At 38.3% G+C, this 16394-nt stretch overlaps 1 protein-coding gene across 5 annotated transcripts in view; it reads right to left on the bottom strand.

The window, feature by feature from the left end:
* Window positions 1–16394, bottom strand: part of Ntrk2 (neurotrophic receptor tyrosine kinase 2) — a 426243-nt gene that overhangs the window by 68049 nt on the left and 341800 nt on the right. For all 5 annotated transcript variants that reach the window (XM_045131575.1, XM_045131576.1, XM_004667007.2 and 2 more), the window contains one exon: window positions 8765–8895. In XM_045131575.1, coding sequence (XP_044987510.1) covers window positions 8765–8895 — 131 coding nt within the window. The remainder of the gene's footprint in view (window positions 1–8764; window positions 8896–16394) is intronic.

The raw sequence follows: 16394 nt of genomic DNA, 5'->3' as shown, positions 1-16394 counted from the left end.
CTTCACAGGATCAGTTTTCAATGAGAAGTTACCATATGAGGGCCAATTCCCACACAGAAGAACATCAGTGAGTATGCAAGGCCTCCTTGAGCCAGTTCCAAACAAACATTATCAGGGTGGAGGCAGTACAAGGTCACAAAATACTGTGATCTTTCACTTCTCTGAAATCTTCCATTTTCCCTAACTGACTCTATTTAGGATGACTTAAAGTTCTCACTCCATCTGTCACCTGTCTCAAGGAGACAAAAATCAGAGGGTTGTCATTTCCATAGGCCAGAGGCAATACATATTAAGGCAACTGGAATGACTATTCACTGTCCTCACTTGTGTACATAGTTTCCAGGAAGTGCCTGCATAAGCACTGCTGGTGCTGCTTGGAAAACTGAGTGATTTGGATCATTAGGGCCATGAACTCTGATGGGCATTGCCACAGAAACAGCACATTTCTGCACTTAACAATAGATGAACAGTGGCAAGACACTTCTTATCTTCTCTAAATCTGAAGAAATTGAGCTTACCACAACCCTTATGCCCCCCAGATGTGGTTAGTTTAGCTGGTTGCCTTGCTGTCACACACGGAGAAGCCCTGAGCTTATCTGCATGATTATATTTACATCTATTTCACTTCTTTATCCATTATTGTCCAGCTGAGCTTCTCAGTAGCAGAGATGGACTTGGAAAAGATGGACATGGACTTTTGACATCTGCCAAGTCCTTTCTCTGAACTCACAAAGGAAAACACACATATCTGATTATTTCTTGCATAACTTGCTGTTTGATTTGAGATGTGTGTCTGTTTCAAGTACATGTTTGATGATAGAAAAGTGTTCTGATCAACTTTGAGTCACTGGATGCATAACCCAATATTGATGAACTGAAGAAACCTTGACATACAAGGCCTGTGCAAAGGATAGAAAATGGTGTGTGAAAAGGAAACTTGGGAAAGTGAAGAGCCGGGCCTGGAAAGAAAAGCAAGTGGGAGAACTTTCTTTCAATTTGAGGTAGGTTGACCACTGCACTGTCTCCTGCTGAGCCCACCTTAAATTTTGTCTTCTTCCAGACAAAGTAAAAATTCTCACACTGTCACTCCAATGAAAGAGCTCTAGGTTAGAGTCAAAAGACTGACATTCAGATCCCGAATCTACCCTGCATCTCTCAGAACTCCATTTTTATCTCCTATAGAGTAAAGATGATGATGGTACTTTAACTTGGAAAACTTCCTAAAGTCCTCATAGACAAAGACATTTGTGTAATTTGAATTTGAAACTAAGTCTACTGTATTCAATTTTCTCACACAATGGTCTACAAGAGATGAAAGATTCATTGATAAGGCATAGAGACCAACCCAAGGTGAGAACACTATTTGTTCCTGGATGACAGCCTAAACTCAAGGAAGTACTAGCTCTACATGATGTCTAGCTTGTTCTTCACTGTCCTTCCAGAAACCCAGTCTTTCTTTCTACAGGCTTTTCTGACTTATGAGAAAGCCTATTTTTCAAGCTTTAGATTGTGTTTGTCCATGCTTTGGTAAAAGGGCTGACCTTTGTAGGCATTGACAAAGCCTTCATAGAGCCTTTCTGCCAAAGCTCTAGGGTTGATTAAAGAATGCTAGATTGTGTGTGTGTGTGTGTGTGTGTGTGTGTGTGTGTGTGTGTGTGACAGAGAGAGGAATAAAGGGAGAGGAGGGGGAGGAAGGGAGACAGAATGACTGAGACAGGAAGAGACACAGAGATAGAGGGAAGGAGGAAGGGTGGGAAAAGTGAAAAGGGTAGAAGGAGGAGGAAGATGAGAGAACTAACCTGAAAAAAGTCAATAACCATCTAATATTTTCATGTCCTCAAAGCAAAATCCTATGGAACAGAGCCCAAACTTAGCACAGTATCAAAAGCTATGGTTCTATAACATTTTTTTAATTGAAAAGATATTTTACATGGGGAAAATGCCTCTCACAAACCTGACTTTGCCTTGCATGCCCATTCATTTTGAATGTTCTTTAATTTTTGAAATTATGATTCAATTCTATTTTTAAAAAATCAAAAAATATGGCACTTAATAACTTGGGCAGAATCATCTGAATTTGGCAGTGTAAGGAAAGAAATTTCCTAAGGAGGGAACTATAGGCACACAGTAATCAAAAGCTAGAAACCCTGCAATCCAGCCTATTTCTACACATCATCTGTGCTTCAATGCTATGCCTGATTGTCATTATACTCAGTCTGTAGGCTTAGCTGCTTCTTGGGTTCCCTGGAAATGCATGAAGACCACAAGCACAGGGCAGCAGCTCCTCCCCAGCAAGCTTTTGCGCTGCAGCTTCATTTTGAATGCCATATTTGATTCATTGCTGGGCACTGCTGGTTTCTGATTTCCACTGTTTGCCTGGTTGTTTCACTTCTTCATATTCCTGGTGAATATCTAAGAGTTTCAAAACTGCCATTCTTTCTGAGAAAATACTCCAGGGGGAGGTCTCATTCAGAGCTTTATAGAAAGACAGTGCCTGGCATGCCAATGGATTCAGAGCTGGACTAATGGAGGAACATGAAATATACCTTAGCACAGAACTGAGTAAAATGAAAAACAAGGGTGGGGGGTGAAATAAAAATTTATCTGAAATAAAAGAGCAAAAATTTAAGATAAATGGGAAGTTAAAGAGACAAGAAGACAGTGGAAAGATTGGTGCAACGATATGCTGTAGGAAAAAAAAAGTGATAATGTACGTCAAAGTATGGTGATTTAAAGAAAGACTAGAGACATCATAGGCTGTGACCTTTTAATAATACTGATCTGTCAAGGGCTGGGAAGATGGCTCAGTGGTTGATGGCACTTGTGGGGATTACCAGCCTGGATTGAATTCTCCAGCTACCTATGTAAACCCATCACAAAAAGTGATTCAAGGGTCTGGCTTTGCAGCACTGGGAGGCCCTGATGTACCTGGTACACACACGCACACACACACAAAAATAAGTACATATTTTAAAAATATTGAACTCTTATTCTTCTAATATATTTTAGAGATCATAGAAATAGAGTATTTTTGGTAGTGAAAGAGAAAATATGGAAGAGATTGTTAAGTGCTTGAAACAGAGAGAAATGAAAAACTTCTAAGCAGAGCAACCAAGATGCATGGGATGTTTGGTTAATATACCATGGTTCCTTTAGGTCAAGAGCTACTATTAATGGAGAATCTTTAGTCTCCTAATATCTTCTAGTTTTGTAACTTGTCCTGACCTCATTTAAGCACAGAAAGAATTCTTATAAAGCTCATGCCCTCTATCTTCATGTGAGCACAAGATGTACATGCACGGGCACCCCCTGCCAAGTGAACAATATATTTATTGATATTACCTAATACTACCATTGTCTATTGTTGACTAGACAGTAAGGATGATCAAGATTTATTTTTTTTTTAAAAAAAGCATTATTGCAAGTTCTAAAATTTATGTTCCAAAAGCCCCAAAACTAGAATTGATAAGTAGAGCATTTCTATGACATATCATTTCTGTTAAAGTACACAGACAATTTTAAGTCAATATTGACAAAGGTCTTTCAATAAACTAATCTTCTTTTATTAATTTGAGAGAGAGAGGGAGATACAGAAATAGGCAGGTAGAGAGAGAGAGAGAGAGAGAGTGGAAGTGCCAGGACCTCCAGTCACTGTAAATAAACTCCAGATGCATGTGTCCCCTTGTACATCTGGCTTATGTAGGTTCTAGGGAGTTGAACCAGGTCCTTTGGCTTTGCATGCAAGCACCTTAACCACTAAGACATCTCTTCAGCCCAAAATACACTAATCTTTTGATCAATTTCCAGTTTGTGGAAATGAGGAGTTAATTTGTCAGTGTAAATGAAAAAGGTGGAAAGAAGAAACTGCAGGGAGAGGGATTGCATAGTGAATCCAGATGTGAGGGCTCCTGTGTTCACACCTATGAATCTTTCTCCTCTTTTAGAACTGAAAATAATGACATGGAATTTATTGTTCAATTACTACTTTTAGAATTGAAAAGAATGAGGTGGGATATATTGTTCAATTCCTTATATATATTCTGAGGCAACTAGTCCTAGTTGCTTTCCTTTTTGAAGGTGGCATTTTTGGTACCACTTGCCCCCTTCCATGATGGAATTTCAAGTAGCTGGCATGGTATGGAGATTAACTGGCATTGTAGATGACTAGTCAGGATCATTGGGCCCACAGCATTCCCCTTCGTGAGGCATCAGAACATGTGTCATGTAGTCAGCATGAGCAGTAGTTGGTGTGCAAGCAGCAGTCAAACTTAAGCAAAAGCAAGAGTCAGTTCAACAGCTTGGCAGTTTCATTGGTGGAAGCCCAGAGGGATTTCTAGGGTCTCCTGATGACAAGATGCAGGAAGTTATGGTCAGAAGGGCTACCTCATATTCTGAGGAAGTTATAAATCCCAAATGTTCCAAACACTGTAATGTATAACTACTCTGAAGTTTCTATGTGAGCTGAGTCTTTTTCATCAGAGTTCTTGACCTCCTTTGAGCTACAGCATCTCTAATATTCTCCTAGGGAACAAATACTTCCCTACAACATTCCATAAGTATTGGGTGAAGTTAACCCTGTCTCCCATTTCCACAAGTATGTGTTTGTGATCCATGCTAAGATCATCAGAATATTTCATTCTTCTGGCCAGAGAGTCTGGTGACCTTGCACTTTTGTGTAACTGTAACTGGGGCTGCAAGGATGAAGGTCTTTACCATAGTGTAGAGAGCACCTACCTCAGAATAAAATCAATATTAAAAAAAGCAATCCAAGAGATGGAGATAAAGAGAGGGCAAGAAGACAACAGTTGATTTCCTGAGTGCAGCTACATCCACAGCTAAATAGGAACAGCTGGATAGGTAATAGTGACAGAGGCTCTTAGTGGTGTGGCTTTCTAGGAGCCAGTTAGTTTTCTTTCCTGCTTAAGCTGTGTGGCTTGGCTTTCCATTGTTCTTCTGTGGAATGCTGATTATGTTTTGCTTACATTTTCCTGAGGGCAAAGCACTCCCCCAGGAATCCAGTTTTCCTACTTCTGTTTATTCCCTGAAAATAAATGCCTACTAGGAAAATTTGAAAGTGTCTCATCCTTATAACCAGAATATTACTTTATAATTTTTAGTAAATAGCATTGTGTTTTATTTCCTCAAGTTGGTTTAGCAGGACACATGAAAAAGTTAATACCTAAGAATGTGTCACAATGAGTACTGGAATGAGCTTGAGTCCTAGACCTGACATTCAATTACCTCATTCAAGCTACTAACTTCAGATGGCCATTAATCTTCTCTACATTCCTGTTTCCTTATTGGGAAAATGTGAGCATTAAGTTAAAGAATGCATTATATTCAATATTTCTTTATTATTTTACAGACATAGTATCATGTAGCACAGGTTAGCCTCAAAATTTCTAGATAGCCTATGCTGACCTAATGACTCAACCTCCATAGTGGTGGGAATAGAGATGTGTGCCAGCACACCTGGCTTATTCAAAATAAAATAATTTTAACTGAATTAGAATTATTATATTCTTCTTTACAATTTCTTTAAGTACTTCAAGAAATCATTTACATATCTGGAAATTCTAATGGACAACTCTTTAGTTTATCTAAAGGCCACTATTTGTGTGGTCTGTATGGCCATCCATTCACTTACCATCTGTTGCTTAATTCAATACACATTTATCACATTATAACAATGTTCTAAATAACAAAGTTCCTACCCAAGGAAGGATGACACTATAAAAGTAATTCATTAAGTAAGGTCACAAGTACATATGTAATTAGACTTTGTCAAATACTATAAAAGCTGAATGCAGATGTTTTATTGGCATTTAACATGGAATCTGATCTGCTTGGATTGAGAAGGAAAGATAAGATCTCCAGAGAGAAAACTTGAACTGAGATCAGGTGGAGGAGCAGAAATTGCCTGCACCAAAGGGCTGGGTCATCCCTCTAGGCATGAGAATAGCAGTAATGTGAGAGATTCTGTGTTGGGCCTGCCTTCTAGAGAAATGAGTTTATCAGTTAACTTTTCCAAAAATTTGGTGGAGAAAAACCCATTATTACCTCTGTTGGCAAGAAGGAATTCAGAAACTTGAAAAGTAAAAGTTCCAAGTATGACCCCAAAGAAAGTGTTTGCTGAACTCACATATTTTCCTAAGGTAGTATCCCAACTCCCTCAGCTACAACCTGATATCTTCACTCAGCTTACCTGGGTCTCAGTTTTCTAATATGAAATGTGTGGTCCTGTGTGTGTGTGTGTGTGTGTGTGTGTGTGTACGTGTGCATATGCGCGTATACATATACCGTGCACATTGTGTGTAGTTTCTAAGGTTGTTCTCATTTTCATCATTCTGTTTCTAGAAATTCACCTGAGCTAGTGGGAAAGGAGAGGAGAAGCAACAAAGATGGCCTGTGGTTTGCATTCATAGTGCAAAGAAATGTAGGAATTGTAGATATTATTGAAATGCATGTTATATGGAGTCACAAAATAGCTAATATATCTACAATTAATGCAGGGAAAATGCAATGAAGCATCTCCTTGGAAATTGAGTAACTTAAGGTAAAGAAAACTGGTTGATTAAAGTTGATTTCCCTACTTCTCTCATCTCCATGGGCTCTTTGATTATAATTCAGCCTAAAGGGAAAGAAAAGGATGACAAGTCCATTTCACTGAAAAACAAAAGTCCTCCAAAAATATCAAGAAAAGGTCAATTCAGTTTTATTCACACAAGCAGATCCCCTAACGGGAGATGCACACGGGGGCCTATGTGCTCTCAGTACCGGCACATGTCTTAGAACCACTTCAATCCTGAACTGCTCCCAGTGGATCCTGTAAGCTGTTAAATCACTCAGGAAAACCAACACCAAAATTTACAGGAATGTAACACCTGCTAATCTGAAAGCAAAGCTTGGGATTTCAAATTAAAGTTAGCTCTTTCCAGAGGAGGAAACAGGACAATAGTTGCTATTTCTTAGCATGTATAATCAATGTTTCAGGGGTTGCTAGGCAACAGTAGGAAGGCTGTCAAGCATGGCTGTGTGCCCCCAGTGCAAAAGGAACAGCTGCTGACACTACACAGAGGTGAGAGGCTGTGTGGTTTTGGGAGATATATTCAGCTTGCTTCATTCCTTAAAACTTAAAATGTAAATTTCTTTATTATAGTCAGGGCTGAACCATAGATGTTTTCCTCAAAGGCTCATTTAGTCTTTGAATATAAAACCTGGTTGCAGGTATGCCAGGTTGGAGAGAGGCATCTTACTGAAAGGACTGTTAGTCTGATTCAATTCACCCAGGAGCTCATGGGAGATCCAAATTGTCTTGTATGTGGCTGAAACTTGATTTTCAGAGAGTTGAAATGCTGTCTTCATTGAAGCTTGAATTATTGTAGCTAACACACATTCTCATTCAAAGTTATTAAGGTAAGGTTTCTTGTGATTATGGCTGTGTATGAAGAATATATTTGTAATCTACAAGCCTTTGGACCTCTTTACTAGAGATGCTAATTTCATTTGAATTTTGAGGAGACCAGCAAAGAGAAGTCAGGAGCTAATAAAGGTCAAATTTTCTAATCTATCTCTCTCTCTCCCTTTTCTATCAGAGTTGTTTATACACCAAAAACTTATTTGGTGAAGCCAGGAAGAATATGAATAATTGGTCCTAGGTCTGGCTAAGGGTAGGATTAGGGTTATAAATCAGATTTAAACAAGAGAAAGGTCACATTGACAATGGTGAAGGGAGATATGCCCACATAGAAGTGTGGCATGGACAGGAGTTTCATTTTCGTCCATTATTCACGTCCACATTCATTTGGCATTTAAGTCATTTTATAGATATATGGACTTTTAAAGGTTTTACATATATTGAAAATTCTTTGGTGAGTTTTAAAACTTCTTTTACAATGCATATACAAAAGATCTGCTCACAATCTCTCTCTCTCTCTCTCTCTCTCTGTGTGTGTGTGTGTGTGTGTGTGTGTGTGTGTGCATGTTCTTACAAACAAATAAATAAAAGTACTTCTAAAAATAATAAAAATAACATTTACCAGAAAAAAAAGATCTGCTAAAGTCCATTGTGTTGTTTTTTACTTTATTTTGTTAAGTATTTGCAACCTGAATGGAAATTTTATCCTTTTTAATACTATTATTCAGCTTAGTGTATAACAGGATTTCTTTCTGAGCTTGGGACAACATGATTACAATGAAGGGTTTTTACTAGGAACCCCATGTTTGCTGGGATGGTGGAATCCACAAGAAATGCCACGTGTGAATTATGAATCCTGTGGCTTTGAAAACATTTGTGGAGAATAAGGTATGACATAATAAAATAGAAATGCATGATACTCAGTGGAACAGTCTTAGAAAGAAGTGATGTCACCAGTCTCTGTTCCAGAATCTTTAACATGCAAGATATCCCAGGTGATGGGGTCACATGTACCAACACATCTAAGGAGACATTCTTGAGCCTCTAAGACTTATCTGATGGAATTCTGTTTGTTTCTCCATCCAGAATTTTGTTAGTGTGGTCTTAAAAGATATGTTCACGGCTATTTACAGCCTTTAGACTACATGAATGGCCTTAAAAGAACCTCTAGCAGTTGACTGTGTCTCCCAAATACCCTTCTGAATACTTAGATGAGTAAAGGAATTTGAACACATGAACCTTCGTAGACAGAATTACTCCTGGACTACTCACTAAAGTGCAATAAAATACAATATCTGCACATTAATGTGACCATGGATAAGGAGATATTCTTAAATGAACTCTTACCTTCACTGCCACCAAGATCTTATCCTGCTCAGGACACAGGTTATAGCATTCAGCTAGGAAAACCTTCCCGAAGGCTCCTTCGCCTAGCTCTCTTTTCAGAACAATGTTATGTCGCTTGATATGCTGAACAACTGTAAAACAAAGAAGAAACGGAAATTGTGATTTCAGCATGTCTAAGTGAAAGGAAGAATGGGTAGTCAGTGGCCTATTCCTTGAGCTTGTGGGCCCAAAATTGTCTTAGCACAAAGTGAACCAAAGGAGAAGCCCACTGTTTACCTTCATAGCCCACTAAAACAGCTGACAGATCCTCTAGAACTCAAATATTACTTTTGATAAAATTAAGACCTAGCAGTTGGCTTAAAAATATTAATTATGAATGTCTTAGATGGGGAAGAAGAGATATTGGAAAGTAATTGACATTCGTGGCAGAAGACTTCTTATAAGCCAAATACTTTGCATGTATTTGTTAATCACATGTTCAGTGGATAATGCAGAGATACTTAGAAAATCCTGGTTCTTTTTAGCCCATCTCAGACTCCTAAAGGAGATAGGCTCAGACCATGCCAAGGAAAATGTGTAAAATCAGTATGTGTCCTAACCTCATTTTGTCTTCTAATGAGGTGGATAAAAGATGATTGGACCTCTCCAGTGACTTTTTTTTTTTTTTTTTTTTTTTGCTTAGAAAAGAATAGCTGGCTTCCTCAGCCCTTTCTAAGATCACATCCTGGCCTTGGCTCTCTAAAGCTAGGAATAGATAAGGATAGATAGGAAGAGATAACTTTTTCTCTTATAGTCTAGAGAAGAGATGGACAAAGTCATTCATCCCTACTGCTTTTTAGAAAGGCAGAGTAAGACAGTCAGCAGTCCTCAGAAGCCCACCTGCAGTCAGGTGGAAAGGAAACAAAATCAGCATCCCCAAGGACAGAGGTAATAGAGAAGCCCAAAGAAGATTGCAGAGCTCTTCTTTGGCATGGGAATTCCCACTGGTCTCACTCATTACTCTTTTCTGGACTTCTCGTCTCTGGGAGTGTGCTAGTTTGAATATATGGCCCCCGATATATTCAGTGTTTTATTAGTTTGTAGTTTGCATCTGCAGCCACCTGGCTGGAGGAGGTGTCACTGAGCAGATTTTTGGTGCGGTGGTGGGTTTCAGATTTCAATCTAAAGATATGCAAAGTGTGCCTAGCTGGAGTTCCTGAAGTGTGCTATGCTATGTGGCTTTTGGCTTTTGGCTTGTGCTTCTTTCTCTCTCTCAATCTCTCTCTCTCTCCTTGGTCCTGTGAAAGCAGGCCAGTTTCTTCTGCCATTATGGAAATTCCCCTGGATATGTAAGCTTCAATAAATCCCTTCCTCAATAACCGTGCTTGGTCTGGAAGTTCATCTCAGCAAACCTGAAGTTGTCTGCTACATAAGTTGGTACTAAGAATGAGGTGAGATGCCCCTGATCATGTGGGTGTTGGTTTTTTGGAACTGTTGTTTTGAAGGAATTGGCATAGACTATGCTAAGTGCAGACAGTACTGAACTTTGAGGCTTGGCTTATAAGCTTTCTAAGGGGAAGGAAAGACTGTAGAGGACTTTGTTGGAACTGGGCTACTGGCATAAGGGCTGGCTGCATCCTGGTGCCCAGGCCCAGAGAGTTTGATCAAGGTTAAATTTGTAATTGTCTGATGTACTTGGCTAAATATAATTGGACTGAGAGATTTAAGATTTTTTGAGTTGGAAAACCTTAAGCAAGTTAAAATTACAGGCACTGAAACTGTTATTCAACCTGCTACTGTCAAACACATTAGCAATCTTAAAGAAGATGGCCCAACTCCTTTACATTAAAACAAAGGAAAGGATGCCTCAGGATAGACTATCATAGAAATGCAAACTCTTTTGGAAAGAGTTGACTGGAAAATGAACCTGCTTTTCAAGGTTATGATTTATTTCCTCCCCTGAATTAATAATTTGGCTGTGTCCTGCACACCTGGTATTGGATTCAGAAACAGGAAAAATGAGAGGCAATGTCATATATTGTACATGGTTCCAGGAGCTGCTGCTAAGATGTGGCATGAGGCAGGGCCTGATTACCTTATAGGCTGAAAGAGCCTTTGGAAGATGGACCATAGTTTTATGAAGATCTGAAGATGTTTTGTATATACAGGGATGTGTAAGGGCCACCATGGATTGCATTGTTGGCCTAGGATGGAAGTGTTTCCTTGCTACTCTGCCCAGCTGGAGAGGCAGAATTGGAAAATCTGGAGACTGTCAGTCTCTGGTTGTATTGAAGTTGAACTGCAGAAGTTTGATGTTTGTTTTATGGTGGTTGAGTTTGCATTGTGCTTGTCTTTCCTTGCTATGCATTATACCAGTTGAAAATGTTTACTCTGTGCCTCTATATGTTGAAAGTATTTAACTTGTTTGATTTTACAGGACTCAGTACTTAAATTAGTCAAAACAGTGGGGACCTTTGATACTGGACTGAGTACAATTTACAATGTTTGATGGTTATGAATGTATTGGGGGACGGGGCGGAATGTGGTAGTTTGAATAGATGGTCCCCAATATATTCAGTGCTTTATTAGTTTGTAGTTTGCATCTGCATCCACCTGGCTGGAGGAGGAGTCACTGAGCAGATATTTAGGTGTGGTGATGGGTTTCAGATTTCAATATAAAGATATGCTAAGTGTGCCTAGCTGGAGTTCCTGAAGTATGCTGTGCTGTGTGGCTTTTGGCTTTTGGCTTTTGTGTTCTCTGCTTGGTCCTGTGAAAGCACACCAGCTTCTTCTGCCATTGTGGAACTTCCCCTGGAACTGTAAGCTTCAATAAATCCCTTCCTCCATAATTGTGCTTGGTCTGGAAGTTCATCTCATTGAACCTGCTACAGGAAATAAATATAGTTTGTCCTTGTCTCTCTCAGTTTAATTTGTGTATTAAAACCAACTTCAAGGAGAAAATATAAAGAAAAATATCAAGACTGTATTGAGCACATGAAGACATTTTTCTTGCCATTATTCCCTAAATAGTGCAACAAAACACCTGTTTGAATAGCATTTATATTGTGTGAGGTAGTATACATAATCCAGAGATGATTTAAAGATTGTGGAGGATGCCACACTTCTGGGTAAGATGGATGCATAGGAGTCACACCATCCAGCCTAGGGAGAGATCCAAGCAACACCAAAGCAAAATGCACTCTTTGTACAAAAGTGAAGATATAGTTTCTATCTGCTATAGCAGAGAAGCAGGAGAGACTGAGATCTATCAGAAAGGATAAAACCAAGCAGAATCCCACCAAGGCACTTACAGACCAGGACCCAATCCACATGGATCCACACAGAACCACAGTGCCAATATGCAGGAGCTGAGAACATACCAGAGGATTTTCCAACCTCATTGGCTTCCTTTCAAAATCTAGAAACCTGAAGGGAAGAGAGCAGAGATTAAGCTAAGTAACTGCTGAAGGGGATACAGGTATCCCACTGAGCAGTTTCAGTACAACTCCAGGCTTCCTGTACTCTCCCATCTCCCAACTGACAGCATCCTGACCCACCAGAGAACACATTCATCTCTCAGTAGCAGAACATCCAGCATAGCTGATCACAACACCAGATTTGCAGTACAACACGGAGGGACCAAGGTGGGCAATAAGCATGGGTGAGAGTTGAAACCACTCCAAAAGGTAGTAAGGCCAACTAACAAAAATACAGGTACATAGGCCTGCATTGGCAGTACTAATCTTTCTTTCCATGTCAGAGAATGTTATGGGTTACATATTCTTGATTGGCTTTACTATTCTCATAGCTGTATTTGGGGATTGACTATTGCTGCCTTTGATGCTTTCAGCTTCATAGATCCTTCATCTTTTTCTTCTGTCATTCTTGGGTGCAGGGTGTGATTCAGACCCAGGCTAATTTGGAACCCATTTTAGAACAGAAATCTCAACCTCTGAGCTGACAGCTTAAGGGCTTAGAGCAGCACACACTCTTAAGGATTTTGGCTTTATAAAGTTATCTGTTTGATTCAGTCCCCACACTTGCATACTCTGTGCTGGTTTTTATTGAATGTGGATATTGCTCAGTTGAATTTTAGAATTTGCCAGTAAAATGCTCCACTCATCCCACTAGGAATCAAAGAAGAAAACAAGGAATTAAAGAAAAAAAAAACAAACTCCTGAAGGAATTCCAAGAGAACACAGGAAACCAGTTTAATTAAATAAGGAGATCATTACAAGACATGAATAAGAAAAGAAAAATGCTGAACAAAAACAGGCAGAAATACTAGCACTGAAAAATATAGTCAGTCAAACAAAAAACTCTGTGGAAAGTCTTTCTGGTAGAATGGATGAAGCAGAGTACAAAATATCTAAAATGAAAGATCTAATATAAGTCCAACAGAGACAATGACAAGCTAATAGGAAGGTATGGATGGGAATTTCAAGATTTCTGGGACACTATGAAAAGATAAAACATGAGAATTCAGGGTATAGTAGAAGGAGAAAAATTTCAATCCAGAGGCTTAGTAGGCATTTTCAACAAAGTCATAAATGAAGAATTTCCACAAATTGGAAAAGAAATGCAAATGCAAATACATGAGATTTTAGAATACCAAACAGAAAAAAACCTGGAAAGAACTTCTCTTCACCCTGTTATAATTTAAGTACTAAATATGCAAATGAAAGAAAATATAGTTAAAGCATTTATAGAGAAAAATCACATGACCTATAAAGAGAAGCCCATCAGTATAATAGCAGATTACACAACACAAACCTTAAAAGCCAGAAGGGCTTGGAAATATATATTCCAAGTTCTAAAAGAGAACAATTATCAAGCGAGTATAATTTATTCTGCAAAGTGATCTACCCAAAATGGATGAGAAATAAGGACATTCTACAACAAAAACAGAGTAAAGGAAGTTATGACAATTAATCCAGTTCTACAGAAAATTCTTTTTTTTAAGGATAAGATTAATATTTAATTTCTCAATAGAGGCAAGGCAAACAATAAATACATATTAGAATGATACCTATACAGGCAAAAGAAAAGAAACTGCCAGTTCAAGATCTCATATAAAATAAAAGATTTTTCAAAATAGGTCATAGAGCTTTTGTGAATATAGCTCAGTGGTAGAACACTAGCCTAGATGTGCAATGTCCAACATCCCATTCCTAACAGTACACAAAATTATTTAAAAATGTAGATGTTAGCTCATCAACTATGGAAAATTATAAGGAAGTTCCTTAATTAAAAAAAAAAAATTCATGCTGGAGAGATGTCTTAGTGGCTAAGAGCTTGCCTGTGAAGCCTAAGGACCCCGGTTTGAGGCTTGATTCCCCAGGACCCATGTTAGCCAGATGCACAAGGGGGCACAAGCGTCTGGAGTTCATTTGCAGTGGCCAGAAGCCCTGGCATGCCCATTCTCTCTCTCTATCTGTCGCTCTCTCTCCCTCTCTCTCTGTCACTCTCAAATAAATAAATAAAAATGAACAAAAAATATTTTTAAAAAATCCTACTGATAGCCAAAGGAACTGATACCCTGAACTCAAAGAGATATTGTGGCTCCCTATAGAAAATTCTTGAAGAAATCCTTCACGCTGAAGAGAAAGAAAAGCATACACAAGAGGAAACAGGAAAAATTAAACCATGCTCAAATAACAGTTAGAAGAAGAGAGTAAGGGAAATAGGAAGCACTACAAAACCAGAACAGTGATAATAAAAACATACATTTCAATAATAACTCACGGTATCAATGGACTCAATGCCCCAACTAAAAGACACAGGCTTCCAGACTGTATTAAAAGGTAGTATCCTACTATTTGTTTCCTTCAGGAACCATCTATCAATAAAATATAGACACTCCCTTAGGGTGAAAGGATAGAAAATGATATTTTAAGCAAACAGGCCTAGGAAACAAGCAGGGGTTGCTATCCTAATATCTGACAGGATAGACTTAAAACAAACACTAGTGAGGAAAGATAAAGAAGGTCACTTTGTAGTGATTAACAGAACATTCCAAGAGGACAATACAATACAATCCAAAATGTATATGCATCTAGCATGGGGGCTCCCAATTTCATCAAACAAACACTATTAGACTTAAGGTCACAGATAACACCAAACACAATTGTAGTGGGTGACTTCAGTACCCCACTCTTATCAATTGATATTGTCATCTCAGAAAAAACTAAGAGAAACATCTGGTTTAGATAATGTCATGGAATAAATGGACCTAACGGATATCTACAGAACATTCCATCTATTTTATTTATTTATTTATTTGAGAGTGACAGAAAGAAGGAGGGAGAAAGAGAGAGAATGGGTATGCCAGGGCCTCCAGCCACTGCAAACGAACTCCAGATGCATGTGCCCCCTTGTGCATCTGGCTAACGTGGGTCCTGGGGAATCGAGCCTTGAACCAGGGTCCTTAGGCTTCACAGGCAAGCACTTAACCACTAAGCAATCTCTCCAGCCCAGAACATTCCATCTAAATGATACAGAATATACATTTTTCTCAGCAGCACATGGAACATTCTCCAAAATAGACCATGTATTAGGACACAAAGCAAATCTCAACAAATACAGGAAAATTGAAATAATCCCTTGTACTCTGTTTGATCACAATGGGATTAAACTACAAATCAGTAACAAGAAAAACTACAGAGGATACAGAAATTCATGGAGAGTAAATAGTACACTATTGAATGATGAGTGGTTTATTGAATAAATCAAAAAGGAAATCAATAAATTCATAGAATCAAATGATGATGAGAATTCAACATACCAAAACCTTAGGGACACAATAAAGGCAGTCCTAAGAGGGAAATTTATAGCTCTAAGTGACTATATTAAGAAATTACAGAGTTTACAAATAAACAATTCAATGCTTCACCTAAAGGCCATGGATAAAGAACAAGGCAAACCAAAAATCAGTAGATGAGAAGAAATAATAAAGATTAGGGGAAAAAAAAATAAAATAGAAACCAAAAAAATCCAAAGAATCAAGAGTTGGTTCTTTGAAAGGGTAAACAATATTGAAAAATTCTTAGCAAATTTGACTAGAAGAAAGAGAGAAGAGACAAAAAATAAAATTAGTGATGAAAAATTCACCATTACAACAGATATCAAAGGAATCAGAAAATCATAAGGACACACTTGAGAATATATATGCCTCTAAGTTTGAAAATCTGAAAGACATGGATGATTTCCTTGATTCATATGACCTACCAAAATTAAATCAAGATGATATAAACTATTTAAATAGTCCTATAACAAGTACAGAGATCCAATCAAGTATAAAAAATCTCCCAACTATAAAAAGTTCATGCCCAGATGGATTCACTGGTGAATTTTACCAGACCTTCATGGAAGAACTAACACCACTGCTTCTCAAACTTTTCCATAAAATAGAAAAGTAATGGATTCTACCAAACTTGTTCTATGAAGCCAACAACACCCTGATACCAAAACCAGACAAAGACAGAATAAAAAAAAGAAAATTACAGACCAATCAGCCTCATGAACATAGATGCAAAAATTCTGAACAAAGTATTGGCAAACAGAATACAAGAATATATCAGAAAGATTATTCACTCCAACAAGGCAGGCTTTATCCCAAAGATAAAAGGAAGGTTCAACATAGGCAAATGGA

This window comes from Jaculus jaculus, chromosome 12 (assembly GCF_020740685.1).
Source record: "Jaculus jaculus isolate mJacJac1 chromosome 12, mJacJac1.mat.Y.cur, whole genome shotgun sequence".
NCBI lineage: Eukaryota > Metazoa > Chordata > Mammalia > Rodentia > Dipodidae > Jaculus > Jaculus jaculus.
Note: the sequence above shows the minus strand (reverse complement) of the source record. Positions and strands in the feature narration are given on the sequence as shown.